Genomic DNA, 24,303 nt, shown 5'->3' with positions numbered 1-24,303 from the left:
GCCTTCTTGTCCACAGAGGCCCATGGGGTGGGGGGCATCTCATCCACTGTTGGGAGGCCTTGCTCATGGGTGACAAGCTGGGGATGTGTACGTCCCACCTCCTCCCGGCTGCCCTGCCACGTGATCCCGTTTGGAGACAGTTCTGGTGGGGTGGACGCCTTCTCTCTTCTCCTGGGAAAGTGGCTGAGCACTCATCTCCCAGGTTGAATGCCACATGTCCTGCCTCTGGGGAAGCAGGGAGCTGGATGCTGCCTGTGACCTGGTTCTGGCCAAGTCAACATGAGCAGTGTGTGGGGGGCGGGTGGAGGGTGAATCCGGGAAGGCTCCTTGTGGGAATCAGCTCAGAGGCGGCAAAGCCCCCTTCCTCCCTTCTGCAGACCTGATGATGGCTGGAGCCTCAGTAGCCACCTTGGGCCATGAGGTGGCCGTGTGGCTGGAGACCACATGCTCTGATACTAAACCAGGAGCTGGAAAAAAAGAAGGTCCTGGTGGCACTGGGCCCTCTCATACGTGCTTGGGGGCACATACCTTCCACTCTGGATTAATGGAACACAAACCCTTATGTCTACGAGCCACTCTTACCTGGAGTTTCCGGTTCTGTGTAGCTGGCACCACTTTCCATGGTGGCCTGTCCACCTCTGCGCTGAGGCTGTGACCCATGCCTGCCAGTCCTCCCTCCGTCACTCCTTGCACCCACTCTGCTGCTCTCCGAGCTGAACTCAACCAGCCTGCCCTGGATGAGGGCAGCAGCACCTTGGACCAGCCAGGATGGGCTCCCTCCACTGTGAGCCCCACCAGTAACCCCCACAGCCCTGGGAGGGAGCCCTGGCCTGGCACTGAGGGCCTGCTCCTGCCAGCCCTGCCCACCAGACCCAGGCCACCTGCCCTGACGGGCACCCCGCTTCTGGAATCTCTCTCCACGATGCCTCTGCCCTTCTCAAGAACCATGCCCAGCAGATCCAATTGCTGATGTGGCTGTGCCTGGCAGCCATGCTCTGTCTGCAGCGCTATTTTCAGACCCCAGCTCCTCTGTCCCCACGACCCAGGGTCACCCTCTGTTTAGCTGTGTTCCCTGGGCAGCCTGGGGCCTCTCCACAGCCTCCACCCTTCCTGGTGGATGCCACATGAATGGAGCTCCCTTCCCATCCTCAGTGGGACTCAGTGTGCACCTGCCAAGGCCCCCACAGCTGCACTGACTTCACCTGCAGCGTGAGGCTGCCACAGTGCCCACCCTGTCCCCTCTGGGCCTGAAGCCTCTGGGGATGGTCCTGTTTTTAAAGCCCGGCTACCTGGGCTACTGGCCCATGTCAGCACAGAGATGCAGAGAAGGGATGGTGAGCTGCTGCCCCCTGGCATCTGTGCTACTCCTCAGCTGCCCAGGCTCAGTCCTAGCACAGGCTCAACCCCAGGTGTGCAGGGCTGGGGGTAGGGGTGTTGCAGGAAGCTCCCGGGGGCTGCTGGGGCTCCCTCCAGAAGGCAGGGCAGGCAAAGGGAGTCTGCAGGTTCTTCCTGAGCCATGGGACCACTCTCATGGTCCGCAGGAACCCCATGCCTAGTATTCCCAGCCTTAATCCTCGCTGCTCCCTTCCCTCCCTGAAGTGGGGGATACCCACTCTCATGCTGATTCCTGCAGGAACTGGGCACAGCCCTGTCCTCTGGCTCTAAATGCCTCTGCAGGCCAGGCTTCCCTGGGCTCCTCCACCCTCTCCGTCTGCTTGGCTCATGGGGACCCAAACTGCTTTGGGAAGGGGTCTGCTGAGGGGATCTGAGGAGGGCCTACCCCAGCACCCCCTTAGTGCCAAGTCACTGACAATACCGTGGGCCCACAGTGCTGAAGCTGCTCCCAGGGGCACAGTCCCCACCCTCACCCTACCAGCCAGAAGGGCCAGCCCAGCACCCTCACCCCACAGGGCCCTTCACTTCTATAGGTCACAAGCACAGAGTCGCAGGCTTTTCTTTTAATAAGCGTTCATGAAAATTCATTAGAAGGTCTGATATGAAAAGCACCAAGCTAACAACTCAGTCCTGAATTCAATTTTACAAAAACATCTCTCCTCTTCCACCTTACCCCAGCAGTCCCAGTTTATCTCAAGGTGGACAGAAATAGAAAACGGGTCTCTGACATAAAAACATATTTAAAAGCCACCATGAGTGGAACCTACGGTAACAGCATCTGACGTGGCCGGCAGGACAGGAAGCCCACAGGGCCACCATGCCAGGCCTTGGTGAGCAGGCAGGCACTCCAGATTGGCACAAGGCATGGATTTGTCCATCAGTGGTGCAGGGACACCTGGGCAGCTAGCTATTTGAAATTTAAAAACTAGGTTTCCTGGTTCACATTTTATATCAAAAAATTAGACGTAGATCAATGATTTCAATGTGAAAATGAAACCCATAAAAGTACTAGAAGAAAACATGGAAAAAATTTCAAATATAATCTCTGAGTGGGGAAGAGCACTCTAGGGCACAAAACTAAGAAGCCAAGAACGACTGATATTTCAACCACATAAAAATCTACACGGCAAAACAAAAGCACAATCAGAAGACAACTGAGGAAATGCTTTGAAACACATCACATGGCCCCATTGTTTTTTTTTTTTTTTTTCCAGAGACAGGGTCTCGCTATGTTGCCCAGGCTGGAGTGCAGCGGCTATTCACAGGCGTGACCCCACTACTGATCAGCACAGGAGTTTTGACCCGCTCCGTTTCCGACCTGGCCCGGTTCACCCCTCCTCCTTAGGCCACCTGGTGGTCCCCCGCTTGCGGAAGCTCACGATATAGATGCCGAACTTAGTGCAGACACAACAGTAACTGCACAAACACCCATGCTCAGCAGCTCCTCTTTGAGGAGTTTAGCCCACAGAGGAGTGTAGGTATGTACAAAAAAATGTATAGGAAAAGCTGTACGTACATGGCTATCTGCTGCGGGACTGCTGGACATGGGAAAAGACCAGAGGCAGCCTTAGAGCCCGACAGTCAGAGCCGCGTGCAGGAGCAGGCACCACCCACATGAGAGACTCCCACGCAGCCACAAGGGGCACGAGGAGAGGCACTTTCTGGAATGTGAGACAAGGGCCTTGAGCTCCACGCCTCTGTGACGCCAATGGCCGGATTTTGGTAAAAACAGGGAGCTCTGTGGCATTTAACCTGCACTGTTCCCATGTCCCTTGCCCCAGCTCCGCAGCAGCCTCTGCAACCAGCAGCCTCACGTGCACGGTGCCTGGAGACAGGGAGGACCCGGTTTGCAGCCACCCAAAGCCCCACCCCTGCAGAACCATCACCATCTGACTTGTCTGGCTGCTTCCTGGAAAAATCCCACTCGGAGGCCCTGTTGTTGTTTGGCCTGGCTCAGCTGGCTCCGGAGGCGTCTGTGAACAAACAGCAGCTGTGTAACACTGCACACTGCTGATGCCAGCTGGGGCAGACAGAAGGCTGGCCAAAACTCATGACAGGAAGGTCTGAAGAACGAGCTGCCCAGGGTGGTTGCTGAGAAGCTCCACTCCTGGAGGCACGGAAGGCCGTGCATAAGCACGGTGCTGTGTGCATGCCACGAGAAGCCCCAGCAGCACCCCCACCTCTGGCCAGCCTGTGGCTGGGTGCAAGTGAGAAGTGAAGGCAAAGGCACAGTGGGCAGCTGCCTGCCTGGGCACTGAAGGCATGCGCAGCTTGCACGCACGGCATCTGGCAGAACCAGGAGTTACGGTGCAAAGCACTGAAGAGGACCTCTGTCCAGTCACCGGCTGAACATGAAGCTGACCAGCAGATGCTTCAAATCAGCCCGTACACTAAACAAATGGTAACAGCAGCAGAAAACAACAAGCTCGTGGAGAGGGCATCTGACTTCCAGAGTCGCACAGCACACTACTAAAGTGTCCGGTCCTAAAAAAAATATATGAGACCACAAAGAAAGAGGATGTTACTTCCTTGGCTAATACATGAGAAAAGAGGCCATCAACAGGAACTGCCCTGAATGAGCCCTGATGTTAAACTTACTAGACAGGTCCTCTGTCTGTCCGTACATCCGTGTCTCTCTAGTCTCTCTGTATCTATCCCTCTATCTATCCATCCATCGATCGATCTATTTTTGATACAGAGTTTTGCTCTGTGGCCCAGGCTGGAGTGCACTGGCTCAATCTCGGCTCACTGCAACCTCCAACTCCCAGGTTCAAGTGATGCTCCTGCCTCAGCCTCCTGAGTAGCTGGGACTACAGGTGTGTGCCACCACACCCAGCCTAGACAAGTACTTTAAATCAGCTTCTATAAATATGTTCAAATAACTACAGAAAGCTGTTCCTCGGAATTAGGTATGAGAATGATGTTTCACTAATAAAGAACATGAGTAAAGATACAGAAATTATAGAAGAGAAGCAAATGGAAGTTTGGAATAGAAAAGTACAACAGCTGAAATGAAAAATTCATAGAGCAGCCTAACATCAGGTTTGGTTTGGCAAAAGCACCCGTGACCTTGAAGACAGGTGAGCTGAGTGCTCTGTTCCGGGAAGAGAAAGGAGTAAGGGTACATCAGGGAGGCCCTGAAGCTTTGCCCAGCTCCACACCAACACACACAACTGGAGTCCCAGGAAAGGACGGAGAGGAGGGGCACAGAGTATTTCGAGAAACAACGACCCAAAATTTCCCAAATTTGCTGAAAAATATTAACTTTTATATCCACGAAACTCAAAGAACTGCAAGTAGGACACACTCAAAGACCCACAGTTAGACACTCACAGTAAAACAGTCAGAAGCGGAGAGACCGAGACACAGGGCAGTGCCGCCCACCAGGGCAGTGCCGCCCGCCAGGTCAGTGGCTGGCTTCTACCGGAAACCACGGAGGCCAGAGAGACCGAGACACAGGGCAGTGCCGCCCGCCAGGGCAGTGCATGGCTTCTACCGGAAACCACGGAGGCCAGAGAGACCGAGACACAGGGCAGTGCTGCCCGCCAGGTCAGTGGCTGGCTTCTACCAGAAACCACGGAGGCCAGAGAGACCGAGACACAGGGCAGCGCCGCCCGCCAGGTCAGTGCATGGCTTCTACCGGAAACCACAGAGGCCAGAGAGACCAAGACACAGGGCAGTGCCGCCCGCCAGGTCAGTGGCTGGCTTCTACCGGAAACCACGGAGGCCAGAGGGCAGTGGGACGACATCTTTAGAGGACTGAAAGAAAAAGAGGGCCAACCAAGAGGGCTATATCCAGCATAATTAGTCTTCAAAGATGAAGGAGAAATTACAACATTTCCCAGATAAACAAAAATAGAGTTCATTGCTAGAAGATCTGTCCTACAAGAAATACTTAGGCTGAAGTCCAAGACACTACATGCAAATCCATACAAACAGCACCCGAGAGACAATGGCAAAGCCAGCGACAGAGACGGCAGCAACTCACTTCTGTTCCTACGTCTTTTCCTCTTCCACGTGACTTAAAAGAGAAGGGCACAAAGCAGTAATCACGAGACTGCTGATGGGCTTACATCTAAGAGGTGGCATCTGTACCACACAAATAGCACCAGGAAGCTGACAGGAAACAAAGCCATGGTTTCTGTACATTATTATTAAGCTCATCTGAACACCTGATTAAGTTGTTACAGTAATACTCAGAGCAGCCCTAAGAAAATTACTTTTTAAAAACCTAGTAGAACAGACAAGGAAATTACTATGTTACAATAGAATTAAATGTCCATTTAACACACACACACAAACGAATACAGGAAGAAAGACCAAAAAGACAATATAGAAAACAAATTTAGAAATGGCAGATATAAATCCAGCCTTCTCCGTAATCACACTGAATGTAAACGGATTAGACATCCCTCTCAAACAGCAGAGACCAGCAGAATAGATTACAAACATAACCCACTATATGTTGTCTACAAGAAACACACTTTAGATTCAGAGATACAATGAAAATAAAAGAATGAAAGAAGATACCATGCAAACAATAATCAAAAGAGTGGCTCTACTTGTATCAGATGAAAGGGACTTTGCAACAACCTTTTTTACTAGAGACAGAGAAGCACATGTCGGGATGATAAAGAGTCTGTTCATCAGATGGAAACACGGATGCACTTGACAGAGCTTGGAAATGTGTCAAACAAAAGCTGACACAACTGAAGGGCTCAATACGCCACATTCAACACCAACGTAACTAGACAGAAGATCAGGAAGGGAAGAGAAGACAAACGCCACCATAAACCAAGGAGACCTAACAGGCATCTACAGAACACACCACCCCACAGAAGCAGGAGAGAGATTCTTCAGTACTCCAGGACAGAAAATATGGTACACCAATAAAATAACTCTCAGTACATATAAAAGAAAGGAGATCATACAGTGTATGTTCTTTAGCCACAATGGAGTGAAATAAGACATCAGTAACAGGCCAGGTACAGTGGCTCATGCTCTGGGAGGCCAAAGCAGGAGGAGCGCTTGAGCCCATGATTTCCACACAGCCTAGGCAACATAGTCAGACCCTGTCTCTACAACAAAATTTTTAAAAATTTAGCCAGGCATGGTGGTGCATGCCTATCATCTCAGCTACTTGGGAGGCTGAGGTGGGAGGTCAGGCTGCAGTGAGCTGTGATCATGGCACTGCACTCCAGCCTGGGAGACAAAGTGAGATCCTGTCTCTCAAAAGCAAAAAAAGAAATCAGTAACAGAAGGAAATTTCGGAAATTCACAAATATGTGGAAATTAAACAACAAACTCTTAAATAACCAAGAGGTAAAAGATATCACCAGAGAAATCAGAAAATACTTTGAGATTTAAAAAACGCAAAACGTAATATACCAAAACTTAGGGGATGAAATAAATCAGCACTCAGATAAAAATGTATAGCTATATAAATGGAAAGGTTTCTGTATTCTATCTAGACTGAAAGATTTCAAATCAATAAGTCAATTTTCCATCTTAAGAAACAAGAAAAAGAAGAGAAAATGAAACTCAAAGCAATCCAAAGGAAATAATGAAGATCACAGTGGAAATTAACAAAATAAAGAATGGAAAAATCACAGGGAATAATAAAACCAACTGTTTCTTCAAATAGATCAACAAAATTGATAAATCTTTAGCTGGACTGACTAGGCGGAGTGAAAGAGAGAAGAATGACTTAAAACCAGAAGACACTCTGAATCGGCGGGGCTCACATCCCAATCCCAGCACTCTGAGAGGTCAGGGTGGGAAGGTTACTTCCGGCCAGGAGTTTGAGACCAACCCAGGCAACACGGCAAGATCCCATCTCTACAAAAAAATTTAAAGAAAATTAGGGGTGAGTGTGGTAGCTCATGTCTGTAATCCCAGCACTTTGTGAGGCTGATGGGAAAATTTCTTGAGGCCAGGAGTTCGAGACCAGCCTGGGCAACATGGTGAGACCCCATCTCTACCAAAAATAAGATTTAAAAGAATTGGCCAGACGTAGTGACATGCCTCTGTAGTCCTAGCTACTCAGGAAGCTGGGAGGTTAAGGCTACGGTGAGCCATGGTCGCGCCAGTGCACTCCAGCCTGGGTGACAGTGTGAGACTCTGTCTCAAACAAAACAAAACCAAACAAAGACAAGGAAAAGTAGCTGGATGTGGTGGTGCATGCCTGTGGTCCTACCTACTGGGGAGGCTGAGGTGGGAGGATCACTTGGGCCCATAAGTCTGAGGTTGGAGTGAGCTATGATTGTACCATTGCACCGCAGCCTGGGCAACGGAGTGAGACCTTGTCAGTTAAAAATAATTTTTTTTTTTTTTTTTTTTTTGGGATGGAGTTTCGCTCTTGTTGCCCAGGCTGGAGTGCAATGGCGCGATCTCGGCTCACCGCAACCTCCGCCTCCTGGGTTCAGGCAATGCTCCTGCCTCAGCCTCCTGAGTAGCTGGGATTACAGGCACGCGCCACCATGCCCAGCTAATTTTTTGTAGTTTCAGTAGAGACGGGGTTTCACCGTGTTGACCAGGATGGTCTCGATCTCTTGACCTCGTGATCCACCCGCCTCGGCCTCCCAAAGTGCTGGGATTACAGGCTTGAGCCACTGCGCCCGGCCAAAAATAATTTTTTAAATGCTATGAACAATTTTATGTAAACAGACTGCAACAAATAACCTAGAAAGGGACAAACTCCTAGAAAGATATAAACTACTGAAACTAACTCAAGAAGGAACAGAAAATCTAAACAGATCTGTAAGTGAAGATACTGAATTAGGAAAAAAAAAAACAATCCCACAAAGAAAAGTCCAGCCTTCACCGGTAAATTCCACCAAATGTTTAAATAATTAACAACAGTCTTTCACAGCTCTTCCAAAAAATAAGAGGGGAGGGAGCACTTTTCACCTCAGTCTCTGAGGTCAGTATTGACGTGGCTAAAGCCAGACAAGGACATCACAAGAGTACAGACCAACATCCCTCCTCAACACAGACGCAAAATCCTAGCAAAGCAATCCAGCAGCACAGAGAAAGGGCATACACCATGAACAAGCAGAATTTATCCCATTAACACAAGGTCGGTTCAACATATGAGAACAACGTAACATACCACCTCACCAGAATAAAGGACAAGAATCATACTATCATTTCAAAAGACGGAGAAAAAGGACAAAATTCAACCCTTTATGACGAAAACACTCAACAAGCTAGGAGCAGAATGTACCTTCTTCAACCTGACAGAGAGCATCAAACTCAAGGGTGAAAGACTGAGAGCTTCCCACTGAGATCAGGGGTAAGAAAAGGATGCTTGCTCTCACCACATCTATTCAACACTGTCCTGGAGGTACTAACCAGAGCAATTAGGTCAGAGAAACAAAAGAAATCCAGACCAGAAAGAAAGCTGTTTGCAGATGACATGATTCTGTGTATGGAAAATCTGAGGGAACACAAAACTGAATAGAATAAACAAGTTCAGCAAGGAATGCAGGATACAAGATCAATATACAAAGTCAGTTGTACTTCTACATATTAGCAGTGACCAGTCCCAAGATGGAATTCAGAGAAAAAATAAACTTACAATTGCTTTTATAAATGCAATTTATAATCTTTTAATAATTTATAATTGCATTTATAATCCTTTTGGTTACAAACCAAAAAGAATAAAACACTTATGAGTAAATTTAACAAAATAAGTGTAAGACTTATATACTGAAAACAACAAAATACTGTTGAAATCAACTTTAAAAGACCCAAGTAAATGCAAAGATAGTCAGAAGCTCATGACTCAAAAGATTTAACATTAAGATGCAATACATCCCAAAGCAATCTCCAGATTTAATGCAGTTCCTATCAAAATCTCAGCTGCCTTTTTTTTTTTTTTTTTTAAGAAACTGATGAGCAGACCCTAAAATTCATTTGGAAATGCATGGGATGCAGAGTAGTCAATCAACCTTGAAACAGAACAAAGGAAAACTGACCGATGCACTGTGGTGCTGGCGTAAGGCTAAACAGGTCAATGGGACAAAGTGCCCAGAAATAAACCTGTACCTTTTCGGTCAAGTGATTATCAATAAGGGTGCCAAAATAATTCAATAGGGAAAAATAATGTTTCCAACGAACGGTGCATGTGGGATATCCACATGCAGAAGAATATGGGCTCTTACACCACACACAAAGCCTAATTCACAGCGGGCCAAGATCGACACCTAAGAGCTGAAATTATACATGCTTCTTAGAAGCCAGGTGCAAATCTCTGATTCCGGATTGGGCAATGGCTGCTGAGATGTGACAGTAAAAACACAAGCAACAAAAGAAAAAAAACAGATCAAACTGCTGGACTTCATCAAAATTAACTTTTGTGCTTCAGTGGACACTATCCAGAAAGTGAAATGACAGTATGGAAGAAAGTTTGTGCGAATCATGAGGATCTAGTATTCATGATATACAGAACTCGTGGCCGGGGCGGTGGCTCATGCCTGCAATCCCAACCATTTGGGAGACTGAAGCAGGAGGATCGCTTGAGGCTAGGAGTTTGAGACCACACTGGGCAACACAGTGAGACCTCCTCTCTACAAAAAATTTAAAAAATTAGCCAAGTGTTGTGGCGTGTGCCTGTAGTCCCAGCTACTTGGGAGGCTGATGAGGGAGGATGGCTTGAGCCCAGGAGTCTGTGGTTGCAGTGAGCTATGACTGTACCACTGCACTCAGCCTGGGTAAGGGTGAAAGCCCATCTCTAAAAGAAAAAAAAAAAAAAAAAAAACTGTTACAACTCAAGACAGACAATTCAATTACAAATAGGAAAAAGATTTGAATAGGCTCCTCTCCAAAGAAGACATGAGTGGCCAGGAGGCACGTGAGAACATGCTCAGTATCAGTCTTTAGCACACAAAAGACCACACATTGTATGAAAAGGCACAACCAGAAACAGAAGCAGGTGAGTGAATGGTTTCCTAGCCTTGGTGTTTGCGTTAAAAACAGCATTTGCACAGAAGTGGGCTTCCTCAGAGCTCCTCTGAGCGGTGGCCTCCTGGCTGGGCATGCGGGCTCTGAAGGCACAGCTGCGCGCACTTTCTGCCCCACCACAGGCACTGGCCCCACAAGAACTCTTGGGCGCCCTCTGGGAACAGGCTCACTGCCCAGGTTCACATCTCCAGGCTCAAGGGCCTCTTCTGCAAGGCCAGACCCGTCAGCAGATGGTGCTGGACCCCACAGCAGCAGAGAGCCCCACCTTCAGGGCATTTTAATACCACTTCTTTACATCAAACACAGTAATAGACAAAGCATGGTCACTGCCCAGACCCATGCCCACTCTGGTGTCCTAAGGCACTGGCAGAGGGAGAAGAGGTGCTGAGGGTGCCCTGGGCCCAGCTCTCTAATTCAGTGCATAGTTGAACTGGTTTGAAAACTTCTCGTGCTTCTTCTGGTCCATCCGGTTCATGGCTGCAACTACCCTCCGGACAGCTGCCCTGTGGGAAAAAGAGGTAACATGTGACCTGGGAGGTTCCCCCAGGGGCCTGGGCTCCCAGTAGGGGAGTCATCAGGGTTAAGCACTGGTCCTGGGGCGGGGACTGCCCTCAGACACTGACAGACTTCCTGCAGCTGCCACCTTCAGAGACAGATGGTCACTGGTCCCTTGGCCTGTCCCAAGACAGACAGGCTTGGAAAGGGCCACCCCAGGTCCCAGTGCCGGGGTCTGAGGTGGGTGGTTCTGCATGGTGAAGGTGGCCCCACCCCACCTTGGCACTTCTCCCGTGGCCTCCCATACTCCAGGATGAGGGCCCCCTTGGCCTCCCGGGGAGCGGCACTGCAGGAGATGCAGCCAGGAGGTGTCAGGGCAGCCCTGCCCGCTGCTGCACACATGGGTTGGAAACGCGGGGCCATGGCTGCGACAGGGAAGGCGCGGGACAAGGTGTGTTGTGTGGGCAGCTCAGGTGCTGTGGCGCACAAGGGTCTGGAGCCAGCAGGGCCTGAGGCCACAATGTGGCTATGCTGCCACTCAACTGCAGCCCCTGTGGGACTGCCAGGAACTGCTATGGGGCCCCTCAAGGCAGGGTTCACCCTGCGGTCACCCTGGGTCCTTTCTGCAGGGAGGGCTTTGGGCTACACAGCTACTGTGAAAAGCCAGCTCCTGCCATGGGCTTCGCTGTCCCCATGAGTCACGAGGAGCCCAGCACAGGACCCTTGGCTACTCTTCCTCCTGGGCGTCAGCACACAGGCTTGCCTCTGCCCCTGCTGAGCCACAGGAAAACAGCCTCACCCTGAGCTACCAGGGGCCAAGCACCCTGGATGGCTGGCAGACATGATGGGTGCAGCCCTGTGCCAGGGGCCCCAGTCAGCCTCTCTGCAGCCCACACCAGCACCGCTGCCCCACCCAAGCAAGACTGTGGATGCACTGCCCACCAGCCCAGGGGAAGCTGTCTGGGTGTGGTGAAGGCACCTCCCCACCCTCCCGAGCCCACTCAGGAGGGTGCACGGTCATGCTGGCCAGGAGGCGCCTCTTCTGCTCCCTGCACTTAGCACCTTCCACGTGTGTCCAAGAGTGGTCTCTGGGATGGCGACGGGTGGGGGCCACCATATTGGCACTTCCAGACAAACCTGCGCCAGCAGGGACTTGGCACAGCTTCGGGAGGGGCTCAACAGTCTCAGGTGCTTCTAAACAAGCACTCTCAATTTTCTCCAGGAAAGCAAGGCAATGAGAAGAGAGAAACACAGTGCCCTGCAAGTGGCTGGTGCCTCAGGTGACAGGCTGCACGCAGGGGCGCCGGGCTGTGCCTCGGGAGACAGGTCGCACACGGGGGCGCCGGGCTGGGGGGCTTCGCACTCTGGCCCTGCCAAGGCCTCACCAGGCTGCAGAGACACCAGGCCAGCCTCCCAGAGTCAGTGCTCAGAGCTGCCACACCAGGGTGGGCTCTGCTGGGGCTGATGCGTAGACTTCTGTTCTGCCAGTCTTTGCAGTCACTGCCCTCCCCGAAGTCACCGCTGCAGAAATATGCAGGCGCTGACCTGGGGCACAGCCAGGCAAGGGCGAGATCAGGGGCTCACTCTGCACCAGCAGAAGCCTGTGTCCTGGCACGGCTTCCCCAGGAATCGAGGATGGTGGTGCCTGGTGGTCAAGCCCCTCTTATCCCGGGGAGCACTCAGGAGCATTCCTGACCAGACCCGGCCTGCTGCACCTGCTGGCTGGCACTGCCCCTCCCTGGGGAAAGGCCGGGTGGTCACCCAGGGGAACGCACAGCAGGGGAGCTCCTGGAGGCCCCAGGTTCCTGGAATATCCTGGAACTCAGATGGTCCCCCTCGAATACCCTCACTCTGGGGACCGCGTGGTGGGAGGCGACCCAGTAGCCACTCTTACTTGGCGAAGACCTTTCTCCCGATGCGAGCGCGGGCAGTGTCAGCCTGGGCCTTCAGGTTGGTCAGGTGGGGGTACCTCTTCTTCTTCCCCCGGCCTTGCCCGCTGTACCTGGACGAGCCGAGATCCTGCCCCGTGGCTGCCTCCACGTCTCTCATCAGCTCAGGGTCCTGCCATTCTGCAAACAAAGCCCAAGAACTTCAGGAGATGCCTAGCACCAGCCAGAGTCTTGAGGCACCCAGTAGGGCTCTTGGTCTTGTTCTGATGGGGGGCCAGGCCAGCTTGCCCATGCCCATACCCTGGCACCAGTGGGCCCGAGAGGATGCTCTGTGCTGGCAACTCGCATTCCCTAAGCAGCAGGCTGAGGAGGGCAGGCACGCAGGCCACCGTGCAGTGAAGGTGGCACAGAGCTAGTTCCCACCGCCCTGCACCCCCACAGGCCCCTGCAGCCCACAGAGGTGGGAGCTGGGCCTGGGCCCAGAGGTCAGTCCTAGGGCCATGGACCTATGGACCTCCAAGGCTGGAAGGCACCCAAGGCCAGCAGTCGGAGGGTTGGCGCCATACGAAAGCTCCTTCCCTGCCTGCAGGCTGGACTGCGCGCCGCTGGGCCAACTGTGGCCCTGCTGGACACGCCTGCTGCTGGGGAGGTGCATGTGGCAGAGCTGGGCCGAGCATGACGGTCGGCAAAGAGCTTTTCTTTCCACTTGGTCTCAAGATGACCTGGCCGTGGGCCTCGAAATGCCTAGTGGGCTCTCCTAGATGGAACTGCCCTTCCCAAGCAAGCCAGGCACTGTCTGCTTGAGGCCCTGTGGCAGTGAGGGGACACAAATGTCCCCAGCCCACTGAGCAGCCTTGCAGGCTGAGAGCACCCACCACATAGCGGCACCAAGGCCCTCGAGGTTCGGAGGCCCAGGCTTCCTGTGGGGTTCCTCATACAAGGCAGTGGTGGGCATCCACCAGGTGTCGTGCTGGTCGGGCTCAGGAAGGCCACCCCTGACAGGATCATGATGGCAGAGGGACTTACAGACAACCCTGGCTCACAGAAAGGGGGCTAGGCACTGATGGTCTGAGGCACCCTGCAGACAGGACCCCACGAGCTGGGCCAGTGGGGCCAGGCCACAGGGGCACATCCCCAGAAGGATACCTGTGCCTCAGATGGATGGCCTGGCCTCCCCAAGCGGATTCTTTGAAGTGAAGGAATACGGGGCCCACAATTCAGATACAGGAACGATTAATCCAAGATTAAGGAAAACCGTCCAAACAGTTTATCTCCCAGTAATAAGAAGGCGTCACAGTTTAGGAACCCAGTGAATGGAGCAATTGTTTAAACACAACGAAAAAGCGCCGGCACCCAGTAGAGATGGAGCGAGCGTCTCAGTGAAATGAAGGAGCAATTTAAAAGCCTTTGAGGAAAATCAATAGATGCTGGGGCCGCACGGCCTTCCTGGGCGCTGACGGGCCTGCAGCACCACGCACATTGTCACTGAGGTTAGCGCCAGGGAAAGGAAAATTGCCCCGTGCGCAAGGGAGGCGGGGATCAATACTGTAGTTAGTAAAGAGATGCTATTTCACATCTGACTGGCCAGCGCCGGCCGCAGCCCGCGGCCTGATACCTGTTTGTTAACAAGTCACCAAGGGCTGGAAAACCAGATACTCTTCAGGGTTGACACAAAAAATAGGCACTTAATTTGCTCCTGAGTGTGGGCCACCAGGGAAGGCCTGGCCTGGAGATTAGCAGGTCAGGCCCCTCCCCAGCGCCCAGGCCAAGCCGCTGCCTCTGGGCGTCAGGCTGCATTCAACACCTGCCTCTCATGACTGGAGAGCAAGATGCCAGAAGCCATGGCAGAGACAGCCTGGAAGGGACGCTGGGCCCCAGCACTGCTCTTCAAGACAAGGTGTGACCCCCGCTTTGGGCCAGGTCCAGGCCTCAGGCGCTGTCACTCCAAAAAGGAGCAAGGCTGTGTAGCAGGGGGGGCTCACACCTGTACTCCCAGCATTGTGGGAGGCTGAGGCAGGAGAATCGCCCAAGACCAAGAGTTCAAGACCAGCCTGGGCAATACGGCGCCATCCCACCTCTACTAAAATAAAAATACAAAAATTAGGCATGGTGGCATGTAATTTCAGCTACTCAGGAAGCTGAGGCAGGAGGATCGCTCAAACCTGGGAGGCCATAATTGCGCCACTGCACTCCAGCCTGGATGAATAGAGAGACCCTGCCTCCAAAAAAATAAAAAATAAAATTTAAGAGTTAAAATAAGATTTAAAAAGTAAGAGAGAGGGAGCCCGAGGCTGCCAGGACCTCCAAAAACCAACCTTCCCTGGAAAGCAGATACGCACCTCTGCCAGGGTGAGGCAGGGCGGGCGCATGGGCCCCGCTGTTGGGGCAGTGCTGCTCCACAGTGGGCTTGCTGTCCAGGGCCTCTGGCACCTGCACTCCTGCCACCACAGCAAGGGCCTAGACAGAGCTGTGGCAACCTGCACACCGAGGCAGGTGCAGGGCACTGCGGAGGCCAGAGGGCTTCCTGGAAGGCACTCTGGGCTCAGTGTGATCACTTCTCTTGCCTCGAGGCCTTCACCTGCCTGAACACACGACGAGGAAGCAGAACCCAGCCACACAGACGGCACCTGTGGCTTCGGGGCCCTGGGTGCCCACCTCCTGGTCGGGGTCTCATGAACATGTGACTCCCCCTTAAGCTGGAGCATCCCCTGGAACCCCCAAACCCAGGACGCTTGGTCAGCACCCCTCCGGATTCTACCAACTAGGACTGAGGATTGTGTAAGCACCGCAGACCACGCTGGCAGAGCAGGTGCTCCGTGACTCCGCAGACACAACCCGGGCAGCCGGAGGCAGTGCCTCCCGTGGCGCCCACCCCGCCCACCTGCCCAGACATACCCGGGCGCTCCTGCTTTTGCCGCTGCTGCTGCTGCTCCCGGGCCCTCTCCTCCGGGTCGAGCGGCCGTCCCTCGTCGTCCCTCGGAATGATCTTGCCATGGAAAGGGCACTGCAGAGCAAGGACACAGTGGCTGTGAGCGGGAGGGGGAGGAGGGGGTTCCGCTCGCCTTGACCACCGCCCCCTTCAAGCACAAACAGCTACCAGGGAGGGTGGCCTCTTAGGGCCAAAGTGTGCATAACACCGGAATCGCACACCCCTCAGGGGAGGGCATCCTGAGCACCACAGGGACAGGGAGGTGGCTCTGTCCTCCCTCACACCAGCCTAGCCATAGTGACTACCTCCCTGCACCATGCCCAGTTGCCAGGCTGGAAACTGCTCTGGCCCCCCAGCCTCTCCTCGCTTCTGAGGAGCCCAGCCCTGCACAGACCTGGGCTGCAACCATGGAGGACACCGTGCGTCTTGGCCCCTGGAGAGTTAGCCAAGCCACGTGCCCAGCTGTTGGGCTAAAGGGTCCTGGTCAGGAGCCTCTGGACACCGTCTTCTGACAGCCACAACGAAGTAGTTTCTGCCCACCATGGACCAGCCCCTTCCATGGGATTCCCAGTACTCACAAGCATCCTGACCCAGGGCCGGGGCAGGAGGGGCTCGGCACCCCTCTGGCTGCCCACCCTGCTTCCCCCAGACCCCCCCCCCACCCCGCCCTCAGGCCCTGGTCTCACCTTCAGCCGGTCTTGGCGCTCACAGAGCCGACCGTCTGGCCTCAGGGCGCGGCACCGGTGCTGCACTGGCTTGAACGTCCCTGCAAAAGTGATGTGGCGGCTACGGAGCATCTCGGAGACGTCGGCGTTGACCACTTCCTCCTCTACCTCGCTGGGCTTCCAGAAGCGGTGCTGGGAGTCAGACCTGCAGAGAGAGCCAGAGATCCTCACCGCATCTGCAGGGACCCCAGAAGAGCGTGGCTGGGGTGGTGTAGGCGTAGGGGATGGCCAAACACCACTACAGCCCAGCCACCCCAATGCTTCGGAGAGCACCACCCGGAAGCAGAACAGTCACTCCCACGTGGGTCTGAATTCTGACTTTGCATGAACCAGCCTCAATCCATGGGGGCAACTGCCACCTGCTGGAGGGGCTCTCCCTGTAGCACAAGGGTGGCGGTCACTGGGCCCTGAGGCATGACATTGAGGGCTGACAGGACGTCCACAGGAAGGTCGTCCTTCCACCACAGGGGCGTGAAGACAGGGCGGCAGCGCACCCAGGGGAAAGAGCACAGACTACTCAGCCCTTGGTAGCACAGAGGGCCGGGCGCTGGGGACTGGACTCCACTGTCCCGGGTTTCCCAGGCCTCCCAGGTGTGTCCAGGCCCATGCTCTGCTGTTGTCATCAGCCTGTTTGAAGACGCTTTCCTGCGATGCCACAGAATGGGGAGCTGGGCATGCTGGCAGTAGAGGACTCCACCCCCGCCCACCTGAATGCCTAGGCAGGGGAGAAGTGACTGAGGGGCCCTCACACAGACCCAGGTGCCCCTGTGCCACCACCAGGCCTCCTTCCAGGGTACACAGCCACGCTTGGGGCCAGCAGGAACTGGGGAGGACAGATGGGCAGTGCCAAGGGCTCCCAGTGATAAGACTGCCCGCTGCCTCCTGACAAGGTGACCGCTGGCTCTGCCCATGGCTCCCAGGTTCCCACGCTCTATGCCCAAGGGTGCTGGAGGATTAGAGCCCAGTATCCCCGCCCTTGCCCTGGGCTGGCAGACAGCAGCACAGCCCAAGGCACAGCCCATGCTAGGGAGAAGGAGGCTCTGCTCCGGGGCCACTGGACCTCACTTCTGCCTCCACCTTGGTCTGGGGTGAGGCTGGGTTGGGATAAGGGGGTCTCACGCTTGCAGGGCCTTCAGGCAGTTAGCGAGTGGGAATGCAGGCACGTGCCACCCAGGGCCTTGGCCCCACTACAGGGAGAGGCATCTTGGGCAGAGCCCCAGCAGGATGAGAAGCACCTGGCCATGTGCCCCATAGTCAAGGATACATGTGGCTCCCCGAGGGTGACTGACCACTGGGCCAAACGCCCCCTGCCACACCAGGAGACGCCCTGTATGAGAAGCAGTGACAAGTTCCGCCACCCAGAACTCCGACAGGACGAAACGCCCTGTGGGTCGCAGAGGGGACACTTAGGAGCCAGCACACCACAGGCTCCACCGCTTCCTACCTGTCCAGGAGCAGGGATACTCCCCTCTGCACGCCTTCGCCAAGGCCCAGCAGCCTTTTTTTTTTTTTTTTTTTTTCCTGAGACGGAGTTTCACTCTTGTTGCCCAGGCTGGAGTGCAGTGGCGTGATCTCAGCTCACTGCAACCTTGGCCTTCCAAGTTCAAGCAATTCTGCCTCAGCCTCATGAGTAGCTGGGATTACAGCAATGTGACACTACGCCTGGCTAATTTTGTATTTTTAGTAGAGACAGGGTTTCTCCACATTGGTCAGGCTGGTCTCAAACTCCCGACTTCAGGTGATCTGCCCACTTCAGTCTCCCAAAGTGCTGGGATTAAAAGTGTGAGCCACTGCGCCTGGCCCAGCCTTCTTTTTTTTTTTTTTGAGACAGTACTTTGTTCTGTCACTCAGGCTGGAGTGCAATGGCTCGATCTTAGCTCACTGCAACCTCCACCTCCCAGGTTCAAGTGATTCTTCTGCCTCAGCCTCCCGAGTGGCTGGGATTACATGTACACACCACCCCGCCCAGCTAATTTTTGTATTTTTAGTAGAGAAGGGATTTTGGCCACGTTGGCCAGGCTTATCTCAAAACTCCTGGCCTCAGGTGACCCGCCCGCCTCGGCCTCCCACGGTGCTGGGATTCCAGGCCTAAGTACCACACCCAGCCGGGACCACGGCCTCCTGTGTACCAGGCCTCGAAGGGAGGGGTCTTTCCACAGGCTGTGGGGAAAGAGCTGTTTCCAGGGCCTGGGGGTGCCAGTCCCGTCAGCCCGGCCACCCGCCACAGATTGGCTCAGCCCTGGCCTCCCAGAGCTGCACTGTCTTACCCCTGAATGAAAGGGATAAGCCCAGGCTTTCTGACGTCCCCAGATGGGGCTGAGAGCTGAAGGGCAGGACCCCTCCTCTTGGTGATGGAATATGGTGTGAGCAGCCTCTGCCATCCTGGCTAGGGGCCAGCCAGGAGTGTGGCCCTCAACTGGCTGTGAGCACACGCGACACCCAGGTGGTGTCTCCTGCACCAGCCACACACCCCCACCCACGAAGCTGACATGGGCCCTTCCCCAGCCTGGGCCATTCCCATGTGCAGGCGACCATCAAGCTGGCCCCGCACAGGTCTGTGGGCAGGTGGGGGAAACGTGAAACCGTGAGCTCGCAGCACCAGGTGGGTGGTGTTGACAGGCCATGCAGGTGCAGCGCGAAGCCAGGCCTGCCCAGCAGGGTCCTGGTGCAATCCAGGACTAACCGGGTCCTCACCCGGAAGCTGTTCAGGTTTCTCACCTGGCGCAACTGCCCAGGGGCTCAGGGCAAAGTCCGGGGTACTGGGGCCAGGCCAGGCAGGCATAAGAGGGGCGTCTGCTTCTAGGTGGAAGCTTTGCCAGGCATCACCTGCCAGGCTCAGAAACCAAGTGCTGGCCTTGGGGCATCCCTGGTGGCAAAGTGTGGCAGGGATGGCTGTTACTTCCTACTTGCCCAGCCCCTCCCTCCCTGCACTGCCACAATCTGGCCCCCACTATGGGCAGCGTCTCTGCAGCCCCGAGGACAGGGCCCTGAGATCTTAGTCCTGCGGAATGAGGCCAGAGTCTGCCTCTCTTACTGTCCTGTCCGCGTGAGCGAGCCCAGCAGAAACCAGGGAACAAGCAGTGGTGGACGACGCACCAGGACAGACAGGTACTTGGGGCCCATTGCTGGGTGTCCAGGAAGAGGCGGTGGCTGCCCTGGACACACAGGGCTCCTCAGGCTGCCCGAGGACCCTTGCATGCTCCCTGTCCCTGCCCCCACTCTCTCCAGAGATTCTGAGGTCGGTGCCTCACAAAGATGAGATGTTCCCACATCACGGTGCGCTTCCCAGCCCTGCAGACCCCACAGCATTAGCTTGTGTGTTTACGGTGTTTGCACATGGAGCCCAGCCCTTCAAGCTGAGCCATCACAGGTGCTGTGGGGACAGCAATATTCCCTGCATCAAAAGCCAGCCTCTGCCTGTGTCACACTGGCCCTGGGTCTTGATGGCAAGGACTGGTGAGAGGCTGGGGTACCCACCACTTCTGTCCCCTAAGGGACATGGGCTCACCTGGGGGGGTGCAGGAGCAGGCTCACCTCCCGTGTGTAGAACTGTCCTGGGGTGGGAGCTGAGGAGGCGGCAGGGGCCCTGCTCCCCCGATAGCCATGCCAGTGAGGTCTGGCAGGGGCTGGACTACTCAGGTGGCCCTTGAGGCCCAGCAGCCCAGACTTAAGCAGATGATTCCTGTGTACCCCCTTCTGCTGCAGCTCCCCAGAGAAGAGGCCAGTGCGGTGGGGGGTGCCGAGGGGGAAGCGGGCAAAGAGGGCAGCTTCCTGAGGCTCCTTGCAGCACCCCCATCTGAGGTGTGGGCACAGAGTCACCACAAGCAGCCCTGGTGCGGCAGGAAGCCCCAGCGTCGGCAGCTGTGCGGTGGTGAAGTGGGACACACAGCGCAGGCCCTGGGGCCGCCTTTAGGGGAGTGGCTTCTCATCCGGCTGTTCCTGCAGGATAACACCCAAGCTCCAGGGATGCCCTGACACAGCAGCAGAAAGGCTCAGAAAAGCCCTACTGGGCTCCACAAGCCAGCTCAGCAGGGGAGGCCCACCCGTGTCCCTTTAGGCACCCGGAAGGTAGGCAGAGCTGGACGGCGGGGACAGCTTCCTCTAAACCAGGGAGGCCTGGCAAGCTGGCAGCACCCTCCCCAGGCAGGGGCCCTGGCTGTGTGCCCTGGTCAACTTCAGACGCCCGGGGACTCACTTGAGGATCTTCCCGGCTGTGGGCAGCTCCTGGCCCCAGTAGTGCAGGTCCACGCCGTAGGGCACCACAGGCGCCCGGGCCCGCTCTGCCGCCAGCTTCTGGGCCTCCTCTGGCTCCAGCAACACTCCGGAGGGGCTACAGGAGCAGACGGGACGTGCTGACTACACGTGTGCTGCAGCCACCTGCCTCTGCCTCCCCACCCCCACAGCACGGCTGGGGCCTCGGGTTCGCTCACATGAGCAGTGGCTTCCGCCCGCACAGGGCCTGGGCTTCAGAGCCACTACGGAGGTCCTGTGAGAAGCTGTGGGCCCTAGCCAACTGTGGGCCTCTGGTCTGCAGTCCTTCACCCTGGTACAGGGGTGAGCTGACATCTGCCTCTCAAACCCCAGCCCTGGGGACGCCTCTCAGAGGCACGAGCAGTGCCTGGAAGGGGAAGGGTATCTGTTGGCTCAGCCCCACCCAGGCTCCAGCTGATGCTGGCACTGACAAGCCCAAACACGGCACCAGTACTGCTCGCCCAGTCAGGGTGCAGACTCCAGGCTTCCGCCAAGACAGCCAGAGAAGGCCCTTAGCAGCCTATTGGGGCCGGCCGGTGCTCTGGACAGGAGTTGTGGCAGTGCCGGGCAGGGGGCTTAGCACATAGGACATTGGGAGTCACCTGGCAGACGAGGGTCGGGGCAAGTGGTCCTGGAGCCACCGCAACTGAGCAGCTGCAGAGGTGGGGTCCGACGCCTCCTCGTCCCTCCTCATCCTCATCCGCAAGCCCCGTGCAGCCGGGTCCTTCTCGGGCGTCACCTCCAGCCCTGAAACAAACATGTGTCAACTCCTGCCACCACCCCCACAACTCGCTAGGCACATCCCGCCAGACTGAGCAGAGAGGACACACCTACACGTCAGCACGCTCGCTCCATCTTCCCACGGTCCTGAGCTGGGACCCGCTATCTGACCTCATGGGCAAGGGTGAGGCACAGAGCAGCTCAAGCCACGCTCTGCAGAACACAGCGAGTGGCAAGGGCTCTGGCAGTCCCGGCTAGAGGCCACACTGTTTACACACTGTGCTGCCTGGCTTTGCAAAAGTGCCAGCCTGAGAAGACGGATTCACCAGGCTGTCCAGGAGCTGGGCAGCAGTCAGAGCCCAGGCCACCCTGCACCCTGTGCCCACAGCCCCAGCAGCTCAGGCTCTGGTGGTGAAATGCAGGCAGCCTGCAGGCCTCCCCAGTCCCCAGGCCCGAGGTGGCAGCCACTTGGTCCTCAAAGAGGAAGAGGTGTGCACCTCCAGACAGGGTTCCAACCCACATCTTGCACCGAGGTAAAATCTAAGATTAGCGGGGATTCCAGCCTGTGTCCCCGAAGAAATGTCTGGGGCTGCGCCACAGCTTCAGCAGGTGCCTATGAGAACCACGGGGGCCGCTGGACCATGGCCCTGGCCCTGGCAACTCCCTCCTACCGGCTGCCAAGCAGAGGCTGAGCTCCAACAAGCATGATGCTGTCCAGAGTGCCCCCTGCAGACGGCCCACCCTGCCACTAGCAAGACAAGGCTATGGCCGCATCTCCACCCCCACAGAGATGACAGGGACAAGGCCACCAGCCTCCGCAGCCCAGCATGCACCCAAAGTCCCCGAGGTGGACAAGGAGATTCTCCAACACTGCTGGGCCCTGACCTGCTTCTCGCCTCCTCCTGTGCCATGGCCTGGACTTGGTTCTCAGGCTGCCCCGTGGGGCTCACCCTGACCGTGATGGCACCGTTCGGTCAGGGCAGGTGCCTGTACTCCCCAGAGGCTAAGCTGGTGTCCCGGGGCATCGAGATGGCAGAGGGCACAGGAGGTGCCAGGCAGCCTATGGATGAGGACAAAGGGCATCACCCACCTCCCCAAACCTGCTGCAGGAGCAACTACCGCCTTACTTGAGCCCTTCCTCCCGTGGGCCTGCCGGTAAGAAGGGGCTCAAGACCCGAGAGGAACCTGGACCGTAGGGAAGCCAGGCTTCTGAAGACAGAAAATGGCCGAGCAAGGCGTCCTGGCTGTGGCGGAATCCACAGGCAGCCCGGGCGAGGAGGCTCGCAGCCCATGCCACACTCCCCAGGAACTACGGACACTGCAGAGACAGAGCGAGAGGCCAGGAAATGGGAAGGGACCCTGAAGACACCTCTGCCAAAGACAAAGGGCAAGAAAAAGTAGCAGGTGCAGAGGACTTGCTGGATGGGAGTGAGATGCAGCTGGCCGCGGACAGCTTGAGGGAGGGAGCACAGAGGACTCTGTCCAGAGCTCTGAGGGCTGAGGGGGCACGCACGTTATCAGCATCCTCGTCTCTCCTCAAACTCCAGCAGGAGAGAAACAATTGGAGTGCAGAAAACAGCTGAGAAACAATGAGCCACATTTTTCTGGAATTAGAAGGCTCACTCAGAGTCAACAGAGAGAGCAAAAACACATGGTTAAAACCCAGAGGTCAGCTTGATTTGGATACAAAGTGTCAATCCTGAGTGAAGGTGTTGCTTGGAGGCAATACAGGAAAACCTAAGCACATTACAGCCCAGGAACTGCAACTTGACTGGACTGAAGCTGTGTCAGGGAGGGTCCTGCCAAAGGAGATTAGCATTTGAGTCAGTGGGCTGGGGAAGGCAGACCACCCTTAATTGGGTGGGCATCATCTAGTCAGCTGCAGCAAATGTAAAGCAGCAGAAAAACGTGAAAAGAAGAGACAGGCCTCGCCTCCCAGCCCACGTCTTTCTCATACTCCCAGTGCTTCAGTTTTGAGACTCTGACTGGTTCTCCTTTTTCCTTAGCTTACAGATGGCCTACGGTGGGGCCTTGTGGTCGTGTAACTCAGCTGATACTTTCAAAGAAATAAAAATTCTATTGACACCAGCATTTTCAACAGCAACCATGAATGCAAGATCTTAGACGGTCACTTTGGAAGTGCTGAAGGAGAAGTTTCAAGCTCAGAGTTTTATAGTCCACTAAACGATCATTTCTTGTGCAGGTGGAGGACGATGACCTCGTGGAGACAAGTCCTTTTGAGGTTTGCCACATCGAGATCTGCTTTGAAAACACCTTTAGACCCAGTAATCAGAAAGAAAAGGAAGTACAGGGGGGTGGAGCAAGACATGGGCAGTGAGCACTGAGACTCCGCCAGAGGCGAGGTGGGAGGCCATGAGTGTCCTGAGACACGGGAGGTGAGTGCAGAGTTGAGTTGTGCGAGGTGAGACAAAGACGCAGGAAGTGAGACCTGGGAGGTGAGCGCCTGGAGACGCAAGATGTGGGAGGTGAGTGTGAGTGCAGAGGCACGGGAGGTGAGCGCAGGGAGGTGAGTGCAGAGACGCGGGAGGTGAGCGCAGGGAGGTGAGTGCAGAGACGCGGGAGGTGAGTGCAGAGACGCGGGAGGTGAGCGCAGGGAGGTGAGTGCAGGGAGGTAAGTGCAGAGACGTGGGAGGTGAGTGCAGGGAAGTGAGTGCAGAGACACGGGGGGGTGAGTGCAGAGACGCGGGAGGTGAGTGCAGAGACGCGGGAGGTGAGTGCAGGGAGGTGAGTGCAGAGACACGGGAGGGTGAGTGCAGAGACACAGGAGGTGAGTGCAGAGACGCGGGAGGTGAGTGCAGAGGACGCGGGCGGTGAGCACCCTGAGACGCCGGAGGTGAGCGCCCTGAGATGCCCTGAGACACCGGAGGTGAGCGCCCTGAGACGCCGGAGGTGAGCGCCCTGAGATGCCCTGAGA

The 24,303-nt window shown here is 55.5% G+C and overlaps 1 protein-coding gene across 4 annotated transcripts in view; it reads right to left on the bottom strand.

Moving 5' to 3' along the window:
• Nucleotides 1-10,335: 10,335 nt before the first annotated feature.
• Nucleotides 10,336-24,303, bottom strand: part of UVSSA (UV stimulated scaffold protein A) — a 39,587-nt gene continuing 25,619 nt past the window's right edge. For all 4 annotated transcript variants that reach the window (XM_032253898.1, XM_032253896.1, XM_032253899.1 and 1 more), the window contains exons 9-14: nt 21,251-21,395; nt 20,593-20,727; nt 16,359-16,542; nt 15,639-15,747; nt 12,749-12,923; nt 10,336-10,862 (exon numbers count right to left, since the gene is read on the bottom strand). In XM_032253898.1, the coding sequence (XP_032109789.1) occupies nt 10,769-10,862; nt 12,749-12,923; nt 15,639-15,747; nt 16,359-16,542; nt 20,593-20,727; nt 21,251-21,395 (842 nt within the window). In that variant the 3' untranslated portion in view covers nt 10,336-10,768. The remainder of the gene's footprint in view (nt 10,863-12,748; nt 12,924-15,638; nt 15,748-16,358; nt 16,543-20,592; nt 20,728-21,250; nt 21,396-24,303) is intronic.

The sequence above is a fragment of the Sapajus apella genome, unplaced genomic scaffold (genome assembly GCF_009761245.1).
Source record: "Sapajus apella isolate SASKATOON/1434 unplaced genomic scaffold, GSC_monkey_1.0 scaffold85, whole genome shotgun sequence".
Taxonomy (NCBI): Eukaryota; Metazoa; Chordata; class Mammalia; order Primates; family Cebidae; genus Sapajus; species Sapajus apella.
Note: the sequence above shows the minus strand (reverse complement) of the source record. Positions and strands in the feature narration are given on the sequence as shown.